Source organism: Natator depressus, chromosome 1 (assembly GCF_965152275.1).
Source record: "Natator depressus isolate rNatDep1 chromosome 1, rNatDep2.hap1, whole genome shotgun sequence".
Classification (NCBI taxonomy): domain Eukaryota; kingdom Metazoa; phylum Chordata; order Testudines; family Cheloniidae; genus Natator; species Natator depressus.
The window spans coordinates 227365229-227386188 of NC_134234.1; the positions used below are offsets into that span (position 1 = coordinate 227365229).

At 45.6% G+C, this 20960-nt stretch overlaps 1 protein-coding gene across 4 annotated transcripts in view; it reads left to right on the plus strand.

The window, feature by feature from the left end:
* PACSIN2 (protein kinase C and casein kinase substrate in neurons 2) overlaps positions 1-13870 on the plus strand; it is a 129223-nt gene extending 115353 nt beyond the window's left edge. For 2 of the 4 annotated variants that reach the window (XM_074936910.1, XM_074936918.1), the window contains exons 8-11: positions 4269-4393; positions 5135-5251; positions 6184-6380; positions 12107-13868. In XM_074936910.1, coding sequence (XP_074793011.1) covers positions 4269-4393; positions 5135-5251; positions 6184-6380; positions 12107-12219 — 552 coding nt within the window. In that variant the 3' untranslated portion in view covers positions 12220-13868. Of the gene's footprint in view, positions 1-4268; positions 4394-5134; positions 5252-6183; positions 6381-12106 lie in introns of all 4 variants that reach the window. The other 2 variants (XM_074936900.1, XM_074936927.1) reach the window with 2 other exon arrangements.
* Positions 13871-20960: the final 7090 nt, after the last annotated feature.

Genomic DNA, 20960 nt, shown 5'->3' on the forward strand with positions numbered 1-20960 from the left:
CTGGGCCAGAACCCGGAGTAGAGGGTGGGCCCAGGTTCCCCCCAGCCCACCGCTACAGAAACACCTCCTGGGATGGGAAGACAGGCCCCTGTCAGGATAGGAGGCTAAACTGTTTTGGAATAAGCCCGTAGGGACAACAGAGACTGTGGGAGTTCTCTCACCAACCTCCTTGCTGGCTTTTGATGAAAAGGGCTCAGTAGACTGTAACCCTAGCCCTAGAGAGAGAAGGGCTATGAGGAGGGTCGCAGTGAGCCTCTGAGGCTAGCATAAACTGCCTGGAAGTGCAGGATCCACGGGGACAAGGTTGGAGCTTTGCCACAATATAAAATAATGGGTTTTAGCAGCAATAGCTCAAATATATTAAATTAGGGAGTTGTACCTTAAGAACATAAAGTGAAATGCAAAATCACCACATTTCATGCAATAGGTCACTTCTGAGATTACTTGTTTAACAAGTTGACTTTCCCACAGATCATTCTTGACATGCTGCTTATCTTTTAAACTGAAATCTTGAAAGCCATATACATTACCAGTGCCTGGCTGTTCTGTAGCAGTGGAAGAGCACTCTGTGTACTACCTGTAGTGTCTGTTTTTGTGGTTTCTCCCTTAATTTTAGACTACTGGCAGGTGGATACAGTCATCATGGGAAAGTTTGGCATTTTTAGAGGCAGGGAGATAGAATGTAAGGCTTCAGTTGGCACAAAAGTTAAACCAGCATATTGCTTCTGACATTGCCAGTGGTTCACTTTACTCTTAATTTCCTTGCTGATATCCAGGGCAAAGCTTTAATCTTTATGCTATTTGTGCAGAACAGCTGTATTGATTCACATAAGCAAGGGATCCTTCAATGACTGTTTCCTTGCAGACCCATAAGCTTGACCATAAGAGAATTTTGGTGCTCTCACTTTTTAGAGAGAGAACTTTAAAAGGTATTCTGCTGCCACCTTCCTAATCCTTATTTTGTTTATGTATCAAAGGTAAAGGTTTTCCATTGTCTGTTGATGCACTACAATGTTTTGATAGTCACAGTGAATTTCCCTCCCTTCATCGGGGGAGGGGCGAGGAATGTTGGGAGAGGAAGCTCCCTGTGAATGGGGAGAGAGGAAGGGGGAGGTACCGAGGATTGGGGGGACGGTTCCATGCTGGGAAGGAGGATCCTGGGGCAGTTCCTACCTGCTTTCTGGCCCATTCCAGCCCCTCTGGGTTTCATTCTCTGCTCCCCAACCCAATCCTGGGCCTCACAACTGCTGTTCAACCCCTTCTGGGTCCTGCTTCCTGGCCTGATCCAAGTCCCCACCACAGCTGCTCGGGCCTCTCTAGGTCCTGATCTTGGGCCTCATAGCTGTTGCCCCACCCCCTGTGTCCTGCTCTCATCAACCCCTCCAGACGAGTTTATGCAGGGGCAGAAACCTCCACAATATTTCCCTTGTGGGGGCACTACTCCCTTGCCTTCTGCCACCTCTGGGCTTTAACTTTCTTAAAACTAGAAACAGACAAGGTGAGGAAAAAAATTAAACAAAGATTAGGTCTACTGTAAAACTGTAGGCTAAACATATGTCAAAACTAGAGGGTATTGGAAAAGAAGAATATGCATACCAGACTGTAACATACTTCTGGGAAATTCTGCGCAACTGTGGCACAGCAGAAAAATGCCCCCTGCAGATTCCATTTGCTTCCTTGCAGAGAATGGTTTCTGTGGGGAAGCAAAGAGTAGCTGCATCAATACTCGCTCACCCTTCCCCAGCAGCTCAGACCTGGCCGTTCAGGCAGCGGGTGGGGGGGTCTCAGGATGCCCTGGCCACCCAGGGACGTTAGTCCCAGCTGCAGGGGGTTGGGGGGAGGACGGAGACTGAGTACCCATTCCTCCTTCCCTGCACGGAGCAACTGGGGCTGGGTCAGATCAAGCCCCAGAAACTTCCCTTGGCTGCAGGAAGCTCCACACCACAGGGCTTGGGGGTGGGGGAGGAAGGTTCAGTGGGGGGTTGGGTGCGGATGCACGGAGGTTGGGCGGACAAGGGAGCAGCTTCCTGTACAGTGACCCCTCCCCTCCACGCACCTGGACACCCCCTCCCCCCCCCGAGCCCCCTCCGTATCAGGAGTCCCCCCACACCCAAACCCCCCCACACTGCACCCTGCCGAGTTTCACCCCCTGCATCAGGATTCCCCCACACCTGGACACCCACCCCACTGAGCCCCAACCAGCTGTACTCTGACACCCCCATGCCCCCCCCCCCCACTGATTCTTAACCACCTTCATCTGGACTTCCCTACACAGTCCCATTCCCCCTGCACCCAGAACCCTGCACCGAGCCCCTGTGCATCCAGGCTCCCCCTTGCACCCGTATCCCCATCGAGCTGCCCGCACCCAGATTGCATCTAGTACTCTTTAGGGAATTCTTCACCAAAAAATTTAAAATTGAGTAGTTCTGCATATTTTAATTGTCAAAATAACACAAACACAAACACAATAACAATATAATCACACCATTTTCAATTATTTGCTGACAAGTATTTTGAAATAAATTACTAAAATAATTGAAAATGGTGTGATTATATTGTTATTTTGACAAATAAAATATGCAGAATTTTAAAATATTGTATGCAGAATATTTAAATTTTTTGTCACAGAATATTTAATTTTTTGGCACAGAATTCCCTCAGGAGTATAGAACAGGGTTAAAAAAAGAACTAGATAAGTTCGTGGAGGTTAGGTCCATCAATGGCTATTAGCCAGGATGGGCAGGGATGGTGTCCCTAGCCTCTGTTCGCCAGAAGCTGGGAATGGGTGATGGGACAGATCACTTGATGATTACCTGCTGTGTTCATTCCCTGTGGGGCACCTGGTATTGGCCGCTGTCAGAAGACAGGATACGGGGCTAGATGGACCTTTGGTCTGACCCAATATGGGCGTTCTTATGTTAGCAGTTTTCTACTGGTCTGTGAACGACTAGTTCTCTGAGGAGAGTTTGCTGGCTCCTCCTTCTTTTCAGCTGTAATATCATATTAAGACAGCTAAAAATATTTTAAATCATTTTTTTCCAGTGACTGAATAGGAAGTGAGGTAATGAGATTTGTTAAGTGATTGAAGAGCCCCGATACTAACAGTTTTACATAGGATCAGTATTTGTATGCAGAACAAAATATGCCAAAAACAACTCAGTGAACAGAAACTATAACTTACTTATATATACTGTGATGGGGCAAGGCCAGATGGCTATAGAAAAGTAGTGGGAGATAGATATATTAGCTCCAGGCTAAACAAATCCCTGGTACCAGGTTAAGTGAAATGGAAGCTGCTCCAGGTCAATTAAGACACCTGGGGCCACTTAAGAACTTTCCAGAAGGCAGGGAGAATGCTAGGTTGATTGGGACACCTGAAGCCAATCAGGGGCTGGCTGAAACTAGTTAAAAGCCTCCCAGTTACTCAGGTGGGGGTGCATGTCAGGAGCTGTGGGAGGAAGTTGTGCTGTTGGAGAGACTGAGTAGTACACACCATATCAGGCACAAGGAAGGAGGCCCTGAGCGAAGGGTGAAGTGGAGCTTGCGGAAGTGAGGGCTGCTGTGGGGGAAGTAGCCCAGGGAATTGTACGTGTCATGTTTCTAAAAGGCCAGCTACCATAGCTGATACTATTAGGGTCCCTGGGCTGGAGCCCGGAGTAGAGGGTGGGCCCGGGCTCTCCCCCCCCCCCCCCCTTTGCCCCCTGATTAATCACTGAGACTGGGAGACAACAGAGACTGTGCAAGGAAGGATAACTTCTCCTCACCTCCCTCGCTGGCTTATGATGAAAATGGCTCAGCAGACTGTGACCCTTGTCTCTAGAGAGAGAAGGGTTACGTGGAAGGTCACAGTGAGCCTCTGAGGCTAGCGAAATCCGCCAGGAAACGCGGGACCCACAGAGGCAAGGACAGAGCTTTGTCACAATACCTATGATTATCAATTGCACCAACCACCTCTTGCCTGGCCTTAGTTCAAGTGACAGCCTCAGGTTAAAGTTGTTAAATACTGAGTGGCTTTCATAGTGCTGGGCATGGTTTAAGAGGCTGGGAGAAGCATGGGTGTCCTCAGGACTCCAGCAAGGATGCATCCTCTGAGTGGATGGCAAGGGAAAGAGAACAGATCTAAAGATGAAGTTGAAATATTTAAAGTCTTTTGTTCTCATTGCATACACAACTGATGAACTGTCTTACTATAACTGAATTTCAACATTAAATATTGTGCTGCTGATTAGCTTAAACTCTTACTAGCTTCTTTTGCATTCATTTTGCAGGAGTGGTCTGCAGATTTCAATCGTACTCTCAGTAAAAGAGAGAAGAAGAAGGCTTCAGATGGAGTGACTCTAACTGGTGTCAACCAGACAGGAGATCAGGCTTTGCAGCATACCAAGCATAGCAGGTAGAACTTTTTTTTATGTCCGTGAGAGACAAAGGCTGAAAGAATGGTATCTTGAAGTACATTAGGTGGATACGGGTCAGAAATTTCACTACTCACCTAGGTAAAGGGAATATGGTTCTGTTATCTCAGAACAGGACTTAGTGGTTTGCAATATTTCTGCAGTTAGGTAACAAACAGAAAAGCCCTTAAACTTCAGCTTTCTGAAAGGGTTGTGCAAGCTCATTGAATACTTTGGTTTTATCTTATTTTTGTGTTGTTCAGCATATCTTTATCTGTCCATCAGCCTAGAATTGGAAGAAATCAAACTTCAACTGAAACTGAACTTTCTCTTAGGTGGCTTTTTGTGAATTTAAGTAAAAAAAATGTGTTCAGTCAGTTGCAAATGACTATTAAATAGAAATGTTGTCTGCTTTGACAGCTCATTACTATAATAGTCAAGTTACACTGAGGGCTCTACTGAGCTTTCTGATAAGTCTGGAGATTTTTAAGTCCTTTGCAAATCCTTCACAGCTTAGAGAGAAAAAAGTATTATACTTAAGTGTATAATATTTATATGTAGTACTTTTGAGGGCCCCTGTACTGTCCTAAGGGACCCAAGCAATGTGCTTGACTGGAGCAGGGTAACTTGACTGGAGAAGGATAACTGCTAGGTAGGTCATTTTTTAGTGTGACACTAATTACATATACATTTGCATCCATGAGCAGATAGGGTCACCTTAATGCTTTTTCTCTCCCAAATAGCCATCTTAGTGTCCCGAGTAATACAGTGCAGTCATTACAATCAAGTTACAATCCCTTTGAAGACGAAGATGATACGGGGAGTACTGTCAGTGAAAAGGAGGACAATAAAATCAAAAAGTTGGTGAAAGAACGTTTTTTAAATTGTTTTCACACTTGCTCTTTCTCTATCCAAGGTTTCCAATTTTGGGTTTCTACAAAGGCACCATATTGTGCATGGCAGTTCTTATGAGAAGTCATATAAGCAACATTGTAAACCTAACTTTTCTTTTTCTAACAGAGATTGTGCATGTTGCCTTAATCTCCTCTGGTTTGAAACTATACTGAGGTTATTGGCAGTGGTAACACAATTTACCAGTTGCTTGTTGTTCTATTTAACTGTTCTACAATATGTGAACTCTGACAGTCTACTGTGAAACTACTGTTGGAGCTTTGCTGCTGTGTGTGCACTCACTGGACAAGTCTACTTTTAAGACTTTCTCTCCACTTAATACTTTCTCAATTACCTGTTTCATTGTACCAGTCCTGGTGTCATATTATTGTACGAATGTCATGTGCACACTCCGCAGTTGCCTTTTCTTTAACTATAAACAAACTACTTGCTCTAAAAGTATTGCTCTAGAACAGTGTTTCTCAACTGGTGCGTTGTGACCCGTGAGGTCACAAAAAGCAATTAGGTACTTGAGAGGCACTGAAAATTTTATTACCATCTAAAGCAAAGAAAATCTTGCTTCCCCACAACCTCTGCACACCCTTATCTTTCAAAGTTAAGTTTTTCCTGTCACTCAACAAACAAATATTATGGACTTATCACTTTTTACTCTTTTATAGTAAATATAAGGAAGTTGCAAAATGTTTTGACTTTATTTAAAGTGTCACCAACCTAAACATGTTAAGAAACACTACCCTAGAAATATAAAATTTTGAAACATTGGCTCTAATGTATAAACCATTAAGTTTATACTTAACTAGATAAGACTAGTATTATGGTGTTGATGTATGTAATCTCAGTTAATGTTTTAGAGTAAACTACAATTTTAAATTGCTTTTAGTGTTAGCAGCTCTGAGAAAAACCAAAGCTACCCTACAGAATGGTCTGATGAAGAGTCTAGCAATCCGTTTTCTTCCACTGATGCAAATGGAGACACAAACCCATTTGATGAAGATGCCTCCCCTGCCATGGAGGTGAGAGTACGAGCACTGTATGACTATGAAGGCCAAGAGCATGATGAACTCAGCTTTAAGGCTGGTAAGTTTACTTCATTCACTTAAAATGTTTGTCAGGGGAAAACATGAGCAAGTACCAGAAGAATATGGCTTTCTCACCTCTTCTGGGTACCATGAGAACTGGGATTTTTACCAACAAACACTTCAGCTCTAAACGAGTCTCACATTACAGTAGAGGGTTTATCTGAAAATGATCCATCCTCCTGTCTACAAACATCTCTTCATCCTGGAAGTGTTGGCAGTGCCTCTTCATACCTTGCAGGTGCAGGGAGCACTAGCTGCTGGGAAGGAAGCTTTCTGGAAGTGAAGGGGGATATTGTGAAACGAATTATCTCTTCTTCATTGGGGTGGCGGCGGCGGCTGTTGCCGCCACCACTTTGTCTCCCCAGAATTGCCAACCCTGGAAGATCAAAAATCACAAGACTTGGTGTGGGAAAAAAAAGTATCACAAGATGAGTGTGAATCATGAAGTTTTGGGGGGGGAGGGGAAGCTTGCTCTATCTTTTTTAACAGCTTTAACTGGAAGTACCATTTTTGCCTCCTGCTTCCCCACTGTGCATATTTTTAGGTTAAAAAGTTAATATTAAATATGCCCACAGGTTAGGAAAGATTTCTTCCTCTTCCCCCTAGTTGGGAAAGACTGTTTTCCCTCATCCTCCTCTGTCACCCTCTATCCCAGCAGTTCTCAAACTATGGGTTATAACCCCAAAGTGCATCATGACCCCCTTTTAATGGGGTCACCAGGGCCGGTACAAGACTTGCTGGAGCCCGGGGCTGAAGCCGAAGCCCAACGGCTTCTTCCCTGGGCAGTGGGGCTCGGACTTTGGGTTCAGCCATCCAGGGCTGAAGCCCTCAGGCTTCGGCTTCAGCCCTCCCTGGGGTTGTGTAGTAATTTTTGTTGTCAGAAGGGGGTCACAGTGCAATGAAGTTTGAGAACCCCTGCTCTATTCTCTGAGGTCATCCCTTGGGTATTCTCTCTCCAGATCTCTCCCTTGCTTGCTGGGGTACTGCTGTCCTCTCCTGAGCCATGAGCCCATCCCAGCAACAAAAGGAAGGTTGGAGAATGTAGCTGAACTTGCAGGAAACTGCAGTGTGGGAGACATGTTCTAGTACACTTTCACCCCAGCATAAATACACACAAATTGCTCACTTGCTTTGGTTAACAGTGCAGCACTTTAAGCAGGTAGGTGCAAGCTAGAGGTGTTGCTGACTCTGGCTGGGGTTCTTTTCTGGTATTTCCTGCAGCTGTGCTAGCCTGGCAAGGTGATTTCTCATTTGTTCAGTACAGGAGTGGAGAGCTTGAAACACTGCAGGAAGAACCTAAGAGCAGTAGCCTTCGGTGGTAGCAGGCTGAAACTGTATCAGGGCCACTAGTTCAGGCTGTAAAAACCAACAGCTGGTGCTGCATCCAGATCTGCATTTTCACAATCAGCTCAGTCAGAATCTCTGAGATGATAGCTGTTGTCTTGTGCGCAGCTTCTAAAAAAGATGCAGAATCACAGCTTGCAAAAATGAGATTTGGCCATCTTTGTTCCCCTTCCCTCAGTGTCTGCTTTTTCCCTCAGTGCCTGCTTGTGGCCCTTTATTCATTCTCTGATGGCTCACTTAGGGCATTAGGTTACAAATGGGAATAACAAGATGAAGTTAAAAATTTGGGAAGTTTCTGTTTTTTCTAATTTCAAGTTAATCAAACCTTACTATATTCAACTACAGTGAATACAATGAGTACACAGCTGGGTTGTTCCTGCTCATATGTGCAGCCATAAAATTAGTTAATATTGACACTAACCAGTGGCCCTTAGTTAAACCCCCCTCCACCCCCCAGGGAGACAGGAAGTTTTCAGAGCTGCTGTTTCAAACTCTTTGTCCCCAGATTCAATTAAGGCTGTGTTAAGGCATATTCAAAATAGAAACATTGGACTGGAAAAGACCACCTGGGTTATGGAGTCCAGTCACCTGCTATCACAGGCAACTACATCATATAACCCCACTGATAAACTTATCAAGCTCCATCTTAAAACTAGTTAGGTTGTTGGCCCACGCTACTCCTGTTGGGAGGCTGTTCCAGAACCTCACTCCTCTGATGGTTAGGGACTTTCGTCTAATTTTCAACCTAAATCTATTAATGGCCTGTTTATACCCCTTTGTTCCTGTACTGACATTACCCTTTACCTGAAATACTCAGTCTCCCTTTCTGGCATTTATCTCCTTGATTTATTTATAGAGAGCAGTCATATTCCTTTTTAATCTTTGTTTTATTTAGCCTAGCCAAAAAAAAAAAAAATCTCTTTTAGTCTAATCTCATAACATAGGTTCTCCATTCCCCTGATCCATCCTTGTAGGTCTTCTCTGCACCTGTTCCAATTTGAATTCATCTTTCCTGAACATGGGTGACCAGATGAGATCCTACTGGTGTCTTGTACAATGGCATTAATACTTAGCCATTCTCTACTGGAAATATCTCACCTGAGACAGCCCAAGATCGTAGATGTCTTTTTCACAACCACATGACATTGGTGGCTCATAGTCATCCTGCGATCAGCTAATTCACTCAGATTGTGTCTTCTGGAATTTCCAAATGAGCCCCCATCTTACAGCAGGAATTCTTGTTATTAGTCCTAAGTGCATGACCTTGCACATCTATATAGACAGTGCCTCCTAAGTTTGTGTCATCAGTGGATTTCTTACCCACACCTACTTTTTGTGCTGAAGTCCTTAATGAAAATACTAAATGACATCAGTCCCAAGGTCACTCCTGGAAGCACTCCACTAGTAACTTCCCTCCAGCCTGACAGTTCTGCTTTCAGTGCAACCCATTGTCATCTCTTCTTTAGCCATTGTTTCACCCACTTTACAGTGTTTGTATTAATCCCATTCTTCTCCAGTTTAATTAATTTACCGTGTTCCATATCAAAAGTTTTACTGAAGTCCAGATTACATCTACTGCATTTCCCTTGTCTAAAAAACTAGATATATTTTGAAAAGTAGATATCCGGTGAGTCTGGCACAATTTACCTTTGGTAAACCAATGTTTCATTTTGTCCCATTTTTCCATTTATCTGTGGTAAAATACGCTCTGTGATCACAATAATCAGCTCTCAATATTTTTAAACAAATTGGGGCTACCAAAAGTGAGTAGTGTTCTGGTCTGCTTTAAATCCTGTCCTGATAGGGGAACAGCAGTAACAAGACAGACCAAGCTCCTTATTTATTCCTTCCTGGAATCAACAGGAGCCAAAAATTGCTACTCATCCACAGTGGATTGTGGCAACTTCTGCTCTTCTCCTGCTTACCTAGCTGACATGGAGATGTGCTAATCCCTTTGGGACACAGCAGGTAATATGTCAGACAAGTGATAGGTGCTGTATTCCAAGGGATTAGCACAGTAGCCCCTGTCTACAGCAAAATGAAGCTATGTTTATGTACTGGGATGTAGAAGTTACCTTGGAGTCAGGTATTCTGGGTTCTATTCCTAGTTGTGTGACTTTGGTTAAACTATTTAGCCCTGCTGTTCTCAGTAGAAAATAATCCTTAAAATGTGGATAGTACTTACCTACATTAAAGGAGACATACAACCTGTTTGTAGACATTTAAATATGCATATAGGAAAGATGCTTAAATAAGCACATATTAGACACAATCCATGTTATAGTTTAGTATATCGTTTACATCAGTCCCAGGTTTACACTTGGAAGGGGCCCATTACGGACCTATCTAATCCATCCACTCTCCCAGGACAGTTAAGTGCCCAGGCCTTGCTGTATGAGAGGCTCCCAGGCAATAGGTCCCACTTGCCTGTAGAGGGCTCACTGCCCAGCGGCCAGGCTCTGCCATGTGGTCTGGGCAGTGCTGCTGGCTGCAGGGCTGGTGGGCACAGACAGGCTTTTGGGAGTCACGTCCAAGGGCTCTGCCCTGTTTCTCAGTGTGGCTCTGGCTCCGAGTGGTCTCTGCTGTCCACCGCCTGCTGGGCCCCACCTGCCTCTCCAGGGTCAAGCCGCATGTGACTGGTGCAGAGGCCGAGCCAGTCTCGGCCAATGGGGGGGCAGTGCAGGGGGTTTGGCTGGGCCTTTCCAGGCAAGTGGGTCCTGAAGGAGCCCGGCCCAGGCAGGACCCACTTCCCCTCCGTCCTGGCTGATCACACCGCTCCTGAGGAACCAGAGCGATCCCCACCCCAGGACTGGCCCCAGCTGCGCTGCTGGCTTGGTCTGGTGGACATGGTCACCTCCCAGCGGGACCTGTGAGTGTAGCTGAGGGGTATAGAATGGCTACCATAAGGAATTATAGGTTTTGTGCAACAGTCTTAGAATGCATGAGACTTTCGTTATACTGAGCATTTGAAACAGAAGTTTCTTGAGATGTCTCAACTTCCAACTGTAAAGCTGGGACCACAACATCAGAAATTAAATCCTAATGTCCATTATGTTTATGTTTAAAGGGGGAGGTAAAAAAAACTAATGTAGGGTGGGAGATTTTTTTTTTTTCACAATATATCCAGTAGGCATACCAGTAACCTACCAGTATATTTTAGAGAGAACATGTCTTGGCGCACATTACTAAATCCCTGCTGTATAGCTTTTTGCTAATGCCTTTGTAGCTATTTTTTATGTATAGGGAAAAATGGTGTACATTAAATGGCTGTAAATCTCCTTAGTGTAAAAAAAAAGTCATTTTTTGACTTGGTAGAGGCAATTATGCTTCCCAAAATTAACCTTTTCTATGCACACTCCCTAGAAAGGTAGGGAGTTAATACTGTTAAGGAAAAGTTAGCACATGTGACTCCATTTTGGTTTGGGGCCCACCATTGTTTGAATGCCAGCACATCATACACCAGGAGGAGTAATCCTTAGATACTGAATCCATGTGAAAATCCTCCTCCTTGTCTCCAGCCTGCCTTGATTTGCAGTATCTGGTTTTTGTCAGTCTCTAACTCCCTGTCTCTTGACCTTGATGTGAGGCCTCCCATCCTGATGATAAAAGTTACTGATGCATGGCTTTAGGACCATGCTGTGTAATTAACATACTGGTATAGCATGAGGAATGCACCAAGCAGGGATAGGTGGTAGATAAGACAAGGGTTTGTTTATTGGCTAAGGTTTCTGATGCACGAGGGCAACATGCTTTGCTAAAAAGTGTATAACCTTTGTATAATTTGCAGTCAGGGTCCCCTCCTGGCTAGCAGGGGGGCACCACGCTCGAGCGTAATAAACTTAGTGTCTTTTGGGAACTCTGCAGTTGTGGACTTTATTTCTGTGCCTCAGCCTAGATTCGAACTGTGCATGACCTACCAGGTGTAATTCGTAGCACTTCTGTGCGTGTCCTACCAGGTGTAATTCGTAGCACTTCTGTGCGTGTCCTACCAGGTGTAATTCGTAGCACTTGTGTGCGTGTCCTATCAGGTGTAATTCGTAACAATACTAATTTATGTAATTCTTAATTTTATTTTCATTTTGGTTAAGCAAAGTGTTAACTTTTTGAAATCTCAGCATTATAATACTTCACTTCTATAAAACTCCTATCATCCAAGTATCTTAAAGTGCTTACTGGATGCCTTCATATCATATGTGAATGTTTATAAAATGGGATATTTTTTGCTAAAATCAAAGTGATGGTAAAGAGTAGAGTTAGGAAGCATTTATGGTGGGGGTGGGTAAGGAAGAAGGGTAGGTATCAAGGATAGAGTTTATACTACGTTATTTTCTGTTACTACCAAAGTGGTGATGGTTGTCGGACATTAAATTTATTTTGCAGGGGATGAGCTAACTAAAACAGAGGATGAAGATGAGCAAGGTTGGTGCAAAGGACGTCTGGATAATGGACAAGTTGGCTTATATCCTGCAAACTATGTAGAAGCAATCCAGTGACAAAGGATTAAGTGATTCTGGAAGTATTATAATAACTTCATAAGCCAGTACAGAACACGTTGCTCACAATGAGGGGAATTGAATGATGTATAGAATGTATATATTTCTTTTAATGCAAAGGAATGATGGATTGATATTGACTTTGTGGTGATTTAGAGACAAAAGCTAGAATTGGCAATTTGAAAACAAAATTGCAGTTTGTACACAATGGAAAACAAAAGGGTCAGGTTGAAAAATATAGTACAAGAAGGAAATTCCTCGTTAGCTTCTTTCCTATCTAATCTGTATTACCATGGTTTTTGCATTTTCTATTCCAGTGCCCTAATCCACAGTGTGTGGGGTTTATCCTGATTTTCATTTAATCAGTTATTTTAAGTGACCTTCAGTAATTTTCAACTTGAATTTTGAAGACTGTCGTCATTGATTTTCTGTTTGTTCTTAGCAATGTCTGAAAGATGCAGTGTTTTTTTTATTTAAATCCTGTGTAGGTAAGCACCTTTTTTTTATGCTTGGATTTTTCAATTAATACTTAAATTATGACAGATTGATTCACCAGTCAAGTGAATGAGAACTTTCCATGTTGTAATGTTAATCTTTCCATGCTGTCATCATGGATTAAAGTTGTACAAACAAGTATTGTATTTAATAAATGTCTGTTACAGAAGATTGTTTTGTAGCAGCTATATCTGCATATATTATGGTTGGGTTTCTATTGTGAATGCTATTTATGCATTTTGACGTTTAAATGTCAGTTTCCCAAATAGATCATAAATCGCATTCAAAAAGCAAAAATAACAGAGAATATTTAAAACTATTTCAGTCATCATCTTGCTGAGAAATGTACCCTTCTGTAAATTATTAATGATTTTATCAGTGATTTGGAAGGTTAAACATGTATGAAGACTAATTTTCAAGCAAAGGAGACTGTAAAATAGACTAAATTGCTTTTTATTAAGAGGCTCTTTGTTGTGTATATGTATATATACTTTGATATTCAAAAAAATTTAAAGAGCATGTCTACTGTTAATTTTGCGAGCCTTCTGACTGTTGATTAGGTTTAGACTCTGCTTGAAAACTTAAATTATAGGCATATTTAAGTCTGCATTGTTATTCCCTATTAGTTGTGCTGTATCATAGAGCAAGTATTCTGTGATTCAGATTCTCAGAAATATAGTAAATACAACAGTATACTCTAAATCTGTATTGGTTGGTAAATTGTGGCTCCAAATATAAATTAGCTTTAGTAGTCCCCATGTGGATTATTGTAGCAGAACACTGTAAAGTCTTCTACATCTTGTTTGCAGCTACAGCTCAGTCATAATAGTGTCAAATAGTATATATTTGTGACATTTAAAAGATGGGTTATACATGTTCTAGCAGGTTTTTGTCTTTAAAAATCATCTAAAACTTATCAGGTGAGTCAAAATGCTATGTTAGGAAGCTACACTGTAATCAAATTAAGAAAACTATTTTCATGTAATTAAAACACTTTAGGTGTTCTTCAACTATACTGTTTGCTTTTTGAGATCATAGAGATATATTTAGTCAACATTTCTAATGAGTTGAAATGTACAGGCTTAGGAGGTGGATGTATGTATGTATGTCATTAAAAATATACCAGCATAATTGCTCATTCACAATATAAAGACTTAAAAACTGTCAAGAATTTGGGGTCTTGGTCTCTGTATTCGAAACTATTTTAGAAAATTAATAAAATCTGTTAATCTCTTAAATATACACAATGAACCTCTTACTTCCTAGTGGAAAATGAAAATTTAGCTGTGAAGCAAATAGTCTATGCATTTCACTGCAATTTGAGATGAATAACCAAAATTACGTTGAGTCTACGAAATCCGTAAACTAGTGCATGATATGAACAGAAGTCTGTCCCCTTGGTAAAGGAGGAAGCATGGCACCAAATTTAGACTGTATTGGCAAAAGCTTGTAATGAAACATATTTGTAGAAGAAGGGGAGAGGGTGAATTATTGCTTCAGTCTATTTACATCTGTCTACAGCCCCAGCACTCACGTGCACACCTCTTTTGGGAGATAAACCCAAAACAATACTGTCTTGCTCTGTATAGAAAAATCTGCATACTGCAAGCTCATAAAAATCCGCCTTCTTCTCAGTGTGAAAAGAGATGTGCACAACTTCTTGCCCCCACTCCCCCCAGTTGGAAGTTACATAAACTGGGCTTAATAATAAACAAAATAAGTTTATTCACTACAAAAGGTAGATTTCAAGTGGTTAAAGGGATAGCGAACAGAACAAAGCAGATTACCTGAGTAAATAAACAAAACATGCAAACTAAGCTTGACATGCTAGATCGGTAGGATACAAATTAGCGAATTCTCACCCTGAGTGATAAACAGGCTGGCAGATTCTTAAGGCATAAGTTGCCTTGGCTTTCCCAGGTTTTCATACACAGGCTGAAGTTTTTAGCTTGGGACCATCACTTCTCACAGTTCAGTCTTTGTTCCTCATGTGTTTTCAGGTGTGGTGTTGTCATTGTCCCTCTTTTATATCTTCCCCCCACTTGCTGGAAAGCTTTTTTGCTGTGACCTGGGTCAAACATTTCCCATTGTATAGAGCTATCTGACCTATGTCAAACAGTTTCCATTGTGTAGAGTTATCTCTGAGAGGTTTCTATTGCACACAGTTCCTGGGGTAATCCTTGTGTACATTTTTTCAATAAGCCACTAACATTGTTTGGCCTCATCCAGCGTAGCACATTTGAAATACAGAGATATGGTCAATATTCTCAGCTTCAGATACAAAAATGATACATGCATATAAATTGGATAAACACATTCAGAAAATCATCTTTCCAATGATACCTTACATGAGTCATCTTGCATAAAGTACATCCCAGTTATGTCATATCCATATCATAAGCATATTTCAATAAAGAATATGGAGCGTAATGTCTACAGGACAGGTGATGTCTAATGTTGTTTTCCGTCAAGATGTGCGTTTGTGTAATAAAGTTAGTTGAACACCTCAAGATTCAGACAATACATTCCACAAGATCTTTCTGCCTCTCACTAAAGAGTTTCCACTGTACCTGTTTAAAGATGTTGTCAGAAAAATGAATGTGCTGGAAGAAAAATTACCAACTTCCTTTCTATAAAACCTTTCCAGGGTGACAATTGCGTGTCAGAAAATTATGTTCGTATTGGCCATAAAGATTTAGCAAGCAAGTCCTATTTTCAAATACTTTGGACTCTTCTCCTTTGTTATGCTCCAGCCATGCAATGCTGCTGAGTGGGAAATTCAGTCTCCGATTAACTCAAATGGAAATGAATTTGGTCTCGTTTTTGTTTTTTAGTAGACCTTTGTCAGCCTGGTACAAACAACTGTCAACTGTGTATCTCTGTTTAAGAGCATAGCAAGATATTGAGAGTCAAGACTGAGATGTATTGATAGAGCAATATTGAGAAATTTGATCTGACCACTTCTCACGAGTGTCTATGCAGTATGGTTTACTTCCACAGTAAACCACCATCTCTAAAATGGAGGTGAAGGTAGAACTCCCAGTTCTTTTATAGATTTTTTTTTTTTTCTTAACACCAGCTCCTTTCAAAATCCTGAACTATGTTTTGAAATTTATATATTGCAACTATGGCTAATCTGAACACTAGAAAAATGTTTGGTTTGTTACTATGTTTTTTTAACTTTTAAAACCACATTTAAAATTTAAATCTAGATGAGACTCGATGTGCATTAGGAGATTATTGTAAATACTTGTTAAAATTTATGACTAATCATTTAACATGGGCTCTGGCAGAAGCAGTCCTTCAAAACCCCATCCAGAGGTTTCCCTCTGGTTTCAAGTTCATCATACTCTTTGCTCAGGTGAGAACTCAGTTTTATGGGGCCTTAGGCTCAAATCCTTCCAGCCTTTCCCTAAGGATTATGGCCCTCCCTTGACTGGAGGTCCTGTCAGTTTGCTGGATTGGAACAAAAGCTATGAGTCAGTTTAAACTCAGATTATTTATTCCAACCTCCTTTCTTTGTCTGCTGCTCTTCAGAGAATCCAGTTTGAACCTTTTGAAGAGACTGAGAGTAGGTAATCAGCAAGACAATGGGTCCCCTATGTGAAACTTCAAAGGACTGATAACCAAAGGAAGAACACCAGCATATAGCCTCTTCTCCAAAAGAAGTTACTTACAATCTCACAACAAAAAACAATTGCATTTTTAGTACTCCGGCCCGACCCCCTCCAGTTCCTTCTTAATATCCGTGGCGGCTTTGGAACAACCTCTCTCTCTCGCGCATAGAAGAGCAGTCCCTTAGCCTTTAGAGTAGCTGTCATCAGTTCATTAACATACCTATTGTGGACACTTAAGTCATTAGGTGCTTGTAGGCCTCCAGCACCCGTCCCGGGCTGCGGGGCATGCCACAGGCCCACGGCTTCAAGGCTTGCGCCATGTGCCGCAAACCTATGCCAGTTAGTGACCCCCACGACTTGCAGCTGTTGCCTGGGGGACGGACATCAAACTGAACGGTGTAGGATTTACAAGGCGTTTAAGACAAGGAAAGAAAGAGACTTTCGTCTAAAGCAACTGTTGATGGAGGCTTCATTGCAGCCGCTGGGCTCAGAGCGCCTGACGCCAGCTCAGGCTTCCTCGGTGCATAGTGCCCTGGAACCATCGAGAGACCTGGCCCCAGAGCACCAGGCTCGGCCCCAGCACCACTCGTCCTCCCAGGTGCAGCCCCCGGCGCAGTCGAAAGGAAGTCATGGTCGATCCCCGCACAGGAGGCCGGTGCCTCCCAATGCCCCGAGCGCCGATAAGAGTAGGAAGGCCGCGGTACCGGCGCCGACACCAGCAGTCCCAACAGCACAAGCCTCACGAAGCCCAGATCTAAGTGAGCTCAGTGCGGACGATGGGCTCGAGGGCATAACGGATCTATGCCTGGCACCTTTGAGGCTGCAAAGGACCTCATTGAGCTGTTGGCAGTGAGCCCACTCCTGTATGGGGAGAACCCTCCGGCACTCATGCCCCGGGTGCTGTTGAGGGGTAAGCCAGCAATGGTGTGCCGCTTGAGGACACTGTCCTGGCACTGCTCCCGGAGTTGGTTCCGGTCGAGCTCCGACTCTGCGGACACTCACTTGCCAGCGCCCAGAAGGAGGTTTCCGCACCGGCAGTGGGTCGGCGCGAAGAAGGACCAGAAAGGGAATGCCTCTCTCCAGTACCACTCAGAGACCAGCAACGAGAGGAGTTGAGACGGCCCTCGCCAGAGGACTCCCGCAGATGGTCCCGGTCCATGGAACGCGGGCACCGGTCCCAATCCTGGGGATATGGTACCACTCTCATTCCCACTATAGCTACCCGCACCAGGCCCCGGACAGCAGGGACCCTCAGGGGATCTGGCAACCCCAATGGGGGCTGCCAGGCCATTGGCCCTTCTGGACCCCCTGGACCTATCAGGAGCGCCAAGGGGCCCCGTCCAGGGCAAGTTACTCTGTGCAGCAGTACCAGACCCCGCACTGCTACCAGACGGTGCTGGAGGCTACAGTATCCAGGCCTCCAGCATTCCCCCAGCATAAACCGGAGAGACCGGCACTGAGCCCGGTGCTGTCCCATAGACTCCCGCCTCGGCCTGAGCCGGAGGCCCCTCCCATGGGAGAAGGGGAGCAGGAGGACCAACCAGAGGGAGTCGAGCAGCAGCTAACCTCCTCATCTTCCCCCGATGAGGCGGGGGCGGGTACAGAGGTGTCTGGCCCTCCGCCAATAGACCATAGAGCCCATCAGGAATTGCTGTGCAGGGTCATCCAAAACTTGGGGTTGCAGGCCGAGGAGACGGTTGAGCAGGAGGACCCCATGGTGGACATTTTGAGCCCCAAAGGTCCATCCAGAATAGCGCTCCCACTCTTTAGGACCATTCAGTCCAACTGTAAGACTATATGGCAGACCCTGGCCTCCAGCGCTCCAACAGCCAAAAGAGTGGAGCGTAAATACTTTGCCCCATCTAAGGGCTATGAGTTCTGCCACCCGAGTCCATGCTCCCTAGTGGCCTCAGCGGTAAATGAAAGGGAGCGCCATGGACAGCAGGCCCTGGCCCCTAAGGCCAAGGAGGCGAAATTCCTGGACCTTTTTGGCAGAAAGGTGTACTCGTCAGGGGGCCTTCAGCTGAGGATTGCGAACCTGCAGGCCATCCTCAACAGGCACAATTTCAACTCCTGGGCGGCGGTGGGGAAGTTTTAAGGACAAACTCCTGCAAGGTTCCCAACAGGAGTTCACGGCCCTGGGGGATGAGGGCAAGGCAGTAGCCAAGACCTCTCTCCAGGCCTCCCTGGATTCAGCAGACGCGGCAGCTAGAACAATCAAGTCGGGGTGGTCATGAGGCGCTTGGCGTGGCTCCAGGAGTCAGGCCTGCCGCCTGAGGTCCAGAATACACTCCAGGACCTCCCCTTTGAAGGGTCCGGGCTCTTCTCGGTCCAGACAGACAGGAGGCTACATAGCCTCAAGGACTCGCGAGCTAAGCTTAAGTTGCTGGGTATGCACACCCCGGCGACCCAGAGGAAGCCCTTTAAGCCGCAGCCTGCCCCTCAATGCCAGTACCAGCCTCGCCATAGGCATGAGCCTTACCATAGGTGAGGCAGGGATGACAGGTGATGGCGCAACAATAGTAACAATAATGTGCCGGGCCAGAACCAAGGCTAGCACAAACCCCAGCCGGGCACTAAGGCAGGCTTTTGAAGGTGCACTCGAGGATAGCGTACCAGACCAGTCACCGGATCCGTCCCTTTGTTTCCTGAACCGCCTGGCCCGTTTCTCCTGTGCGTGGTCCACCATTACGTCAGACTGTTGGGTCTTACACACAGTGCGGAACGGGTACTCACTGCAGTTTGCCTTCCTCCATCCCTCTTCAGGGACCCCTCTCACGAGCATCTCCTAGAAAAGGAAGTTTGCTCGCTGCTAGAGCCGGGGGGCGGTAGAGGCGGTGCCGCACAGCCTAAAGGGGAAGGGGTTCTACTCCCAGTACTTCCTCATCCCCAAGGCCAAAGGGGGCCTTCACCCCATCCTAGATCTGTGCAGGCTCAACAAGTTCCTAGTCAAGGCCCGGTTCTGCATGATCTCTCTGGGCACCATTATCTCTTCCCTGGATCCGGGGGACTGGTACGCTGCCCTCGACATGAAGGACGCATATTGCCATATCGCCATCCACCCAGCACATGAGCGGTTTTTACGCTTCACCATGGGCCGAGAACAGTACCAGTTTGCAGTTCTCCCGTTCAGTCTGTCCGCTGCCCCAAGGGTGTTCACAAAGTGCATGGCGGTGGTGGCGGCCTTCTTATGGAGGCAGAGAATCCGGATGTACCCATACCTCAACGACTGGCTCCTGGCAGGCTGATCCAAGGCGGAAGTACGGGGCCATGTGGAGGTGACCCTGAGGATGTTCCGCAAGCTGGGGCTCCTGGTCAATGTCCCCAAGTCCACGCTCGTACCCATGCAGAGAGTGGAATTCATAGGGGTGGTCCTGGACTGGTGCAGGCCAGGGCAAGCCTTTTGGTATCCCGATTCCGGGCTATCCAGCAAGCAATGGCCTCCCTGCGCCAGTTTCCAACGACAACGGCCAGGTGCTGCGTATGGCTGCTGGGCCACATGGCAGCATGCACGCACACATGCCAGACTGAGACTCAGGTCTCTGCATGCGTGGCTCGCTCGGCTGTAACGCCCAGGCAGGGACCCCCTGGACTTGGTAGTGACAGCCCCAAGGGATGTGCTGGACTCCCTGCTGTGGTGGCAGTCCCAGCCTGTGGTTTGCGAAAGCATGCCCTTTGCCGCCCCGCAACAAGACCTGATGCTGGTGACAGACGCATCAGACCACAGATGGGGGGCTCACCTGGGGGACCTTATGAGGCAGGGGTTGTGGTCCGGAGCAGAGCAGTCGTTCCATATCAATGTGAAGGAGCTCAGGGCGGTTCATCTCGCCTGCCAGACCTTTCACGCCACTCTGAGTGGTCACAGCGTAACAGTTCTGACAGACACTACTGCCATGTTTTATATAAACAAACAGGGCCGGGCTCGTTCCTCGCCACTCTGTTGCGAGGCTCTCTTCTTCTGGGATCTTTGTATAGCCCATGCAGTTCACCTCAAGGCATCCTATCTCCTGGGGGTACGAAACAAGCTGGCGGACTCCCTCAGCAGGTCGTGCCGCATGCACCAGTGGATACTCAGGGTGGATGTCGTGCTTTCGCTCTTCTGCAGGTGGCGGTTTCCTCGGGTAGACCTGTTTGCCACCAGAACCCGCGGTTCTGCTCTTTCCAGGGCTGCAGCCCGGGCTCGCTCGCGGACGTGTTTGTGATCCCGTGGAGCGGGGGCTTGATGTACACCTTCCCCCCACTCTCCTTGGTGCACAAGGTCCTACTCAAGGTGCCCAGGGACAGGGTGGCGGTGATCCTCATCGCCCCAGCCTGGGCCCGCCAGCACTGGTACACATCGCTCCTAGAGCTGTCGGTGGAGGCCCCAGTAGTCCTGCCCCTACACCGGGACCTCATTACACAGGACGGTGGGCGGCTTCTCCACCGCAACCTACAGTCACTGCACCTGACAGTGTGGAGGCTTTGTGGCTAAACGCCCTGGAGAGCCAGTGCTCCCTTCCAGTGCAGCAGATTTTGCTTGGCAGTAGAAAGCCCTCTACTAGGGCAGCCTATATGGCCAAGTGGAAAAGATTCTCGTGTTGGTGTGAACCCCGTCAGGTGCGGCCGTGCCAGGCCCCAGTGCAGGCCATC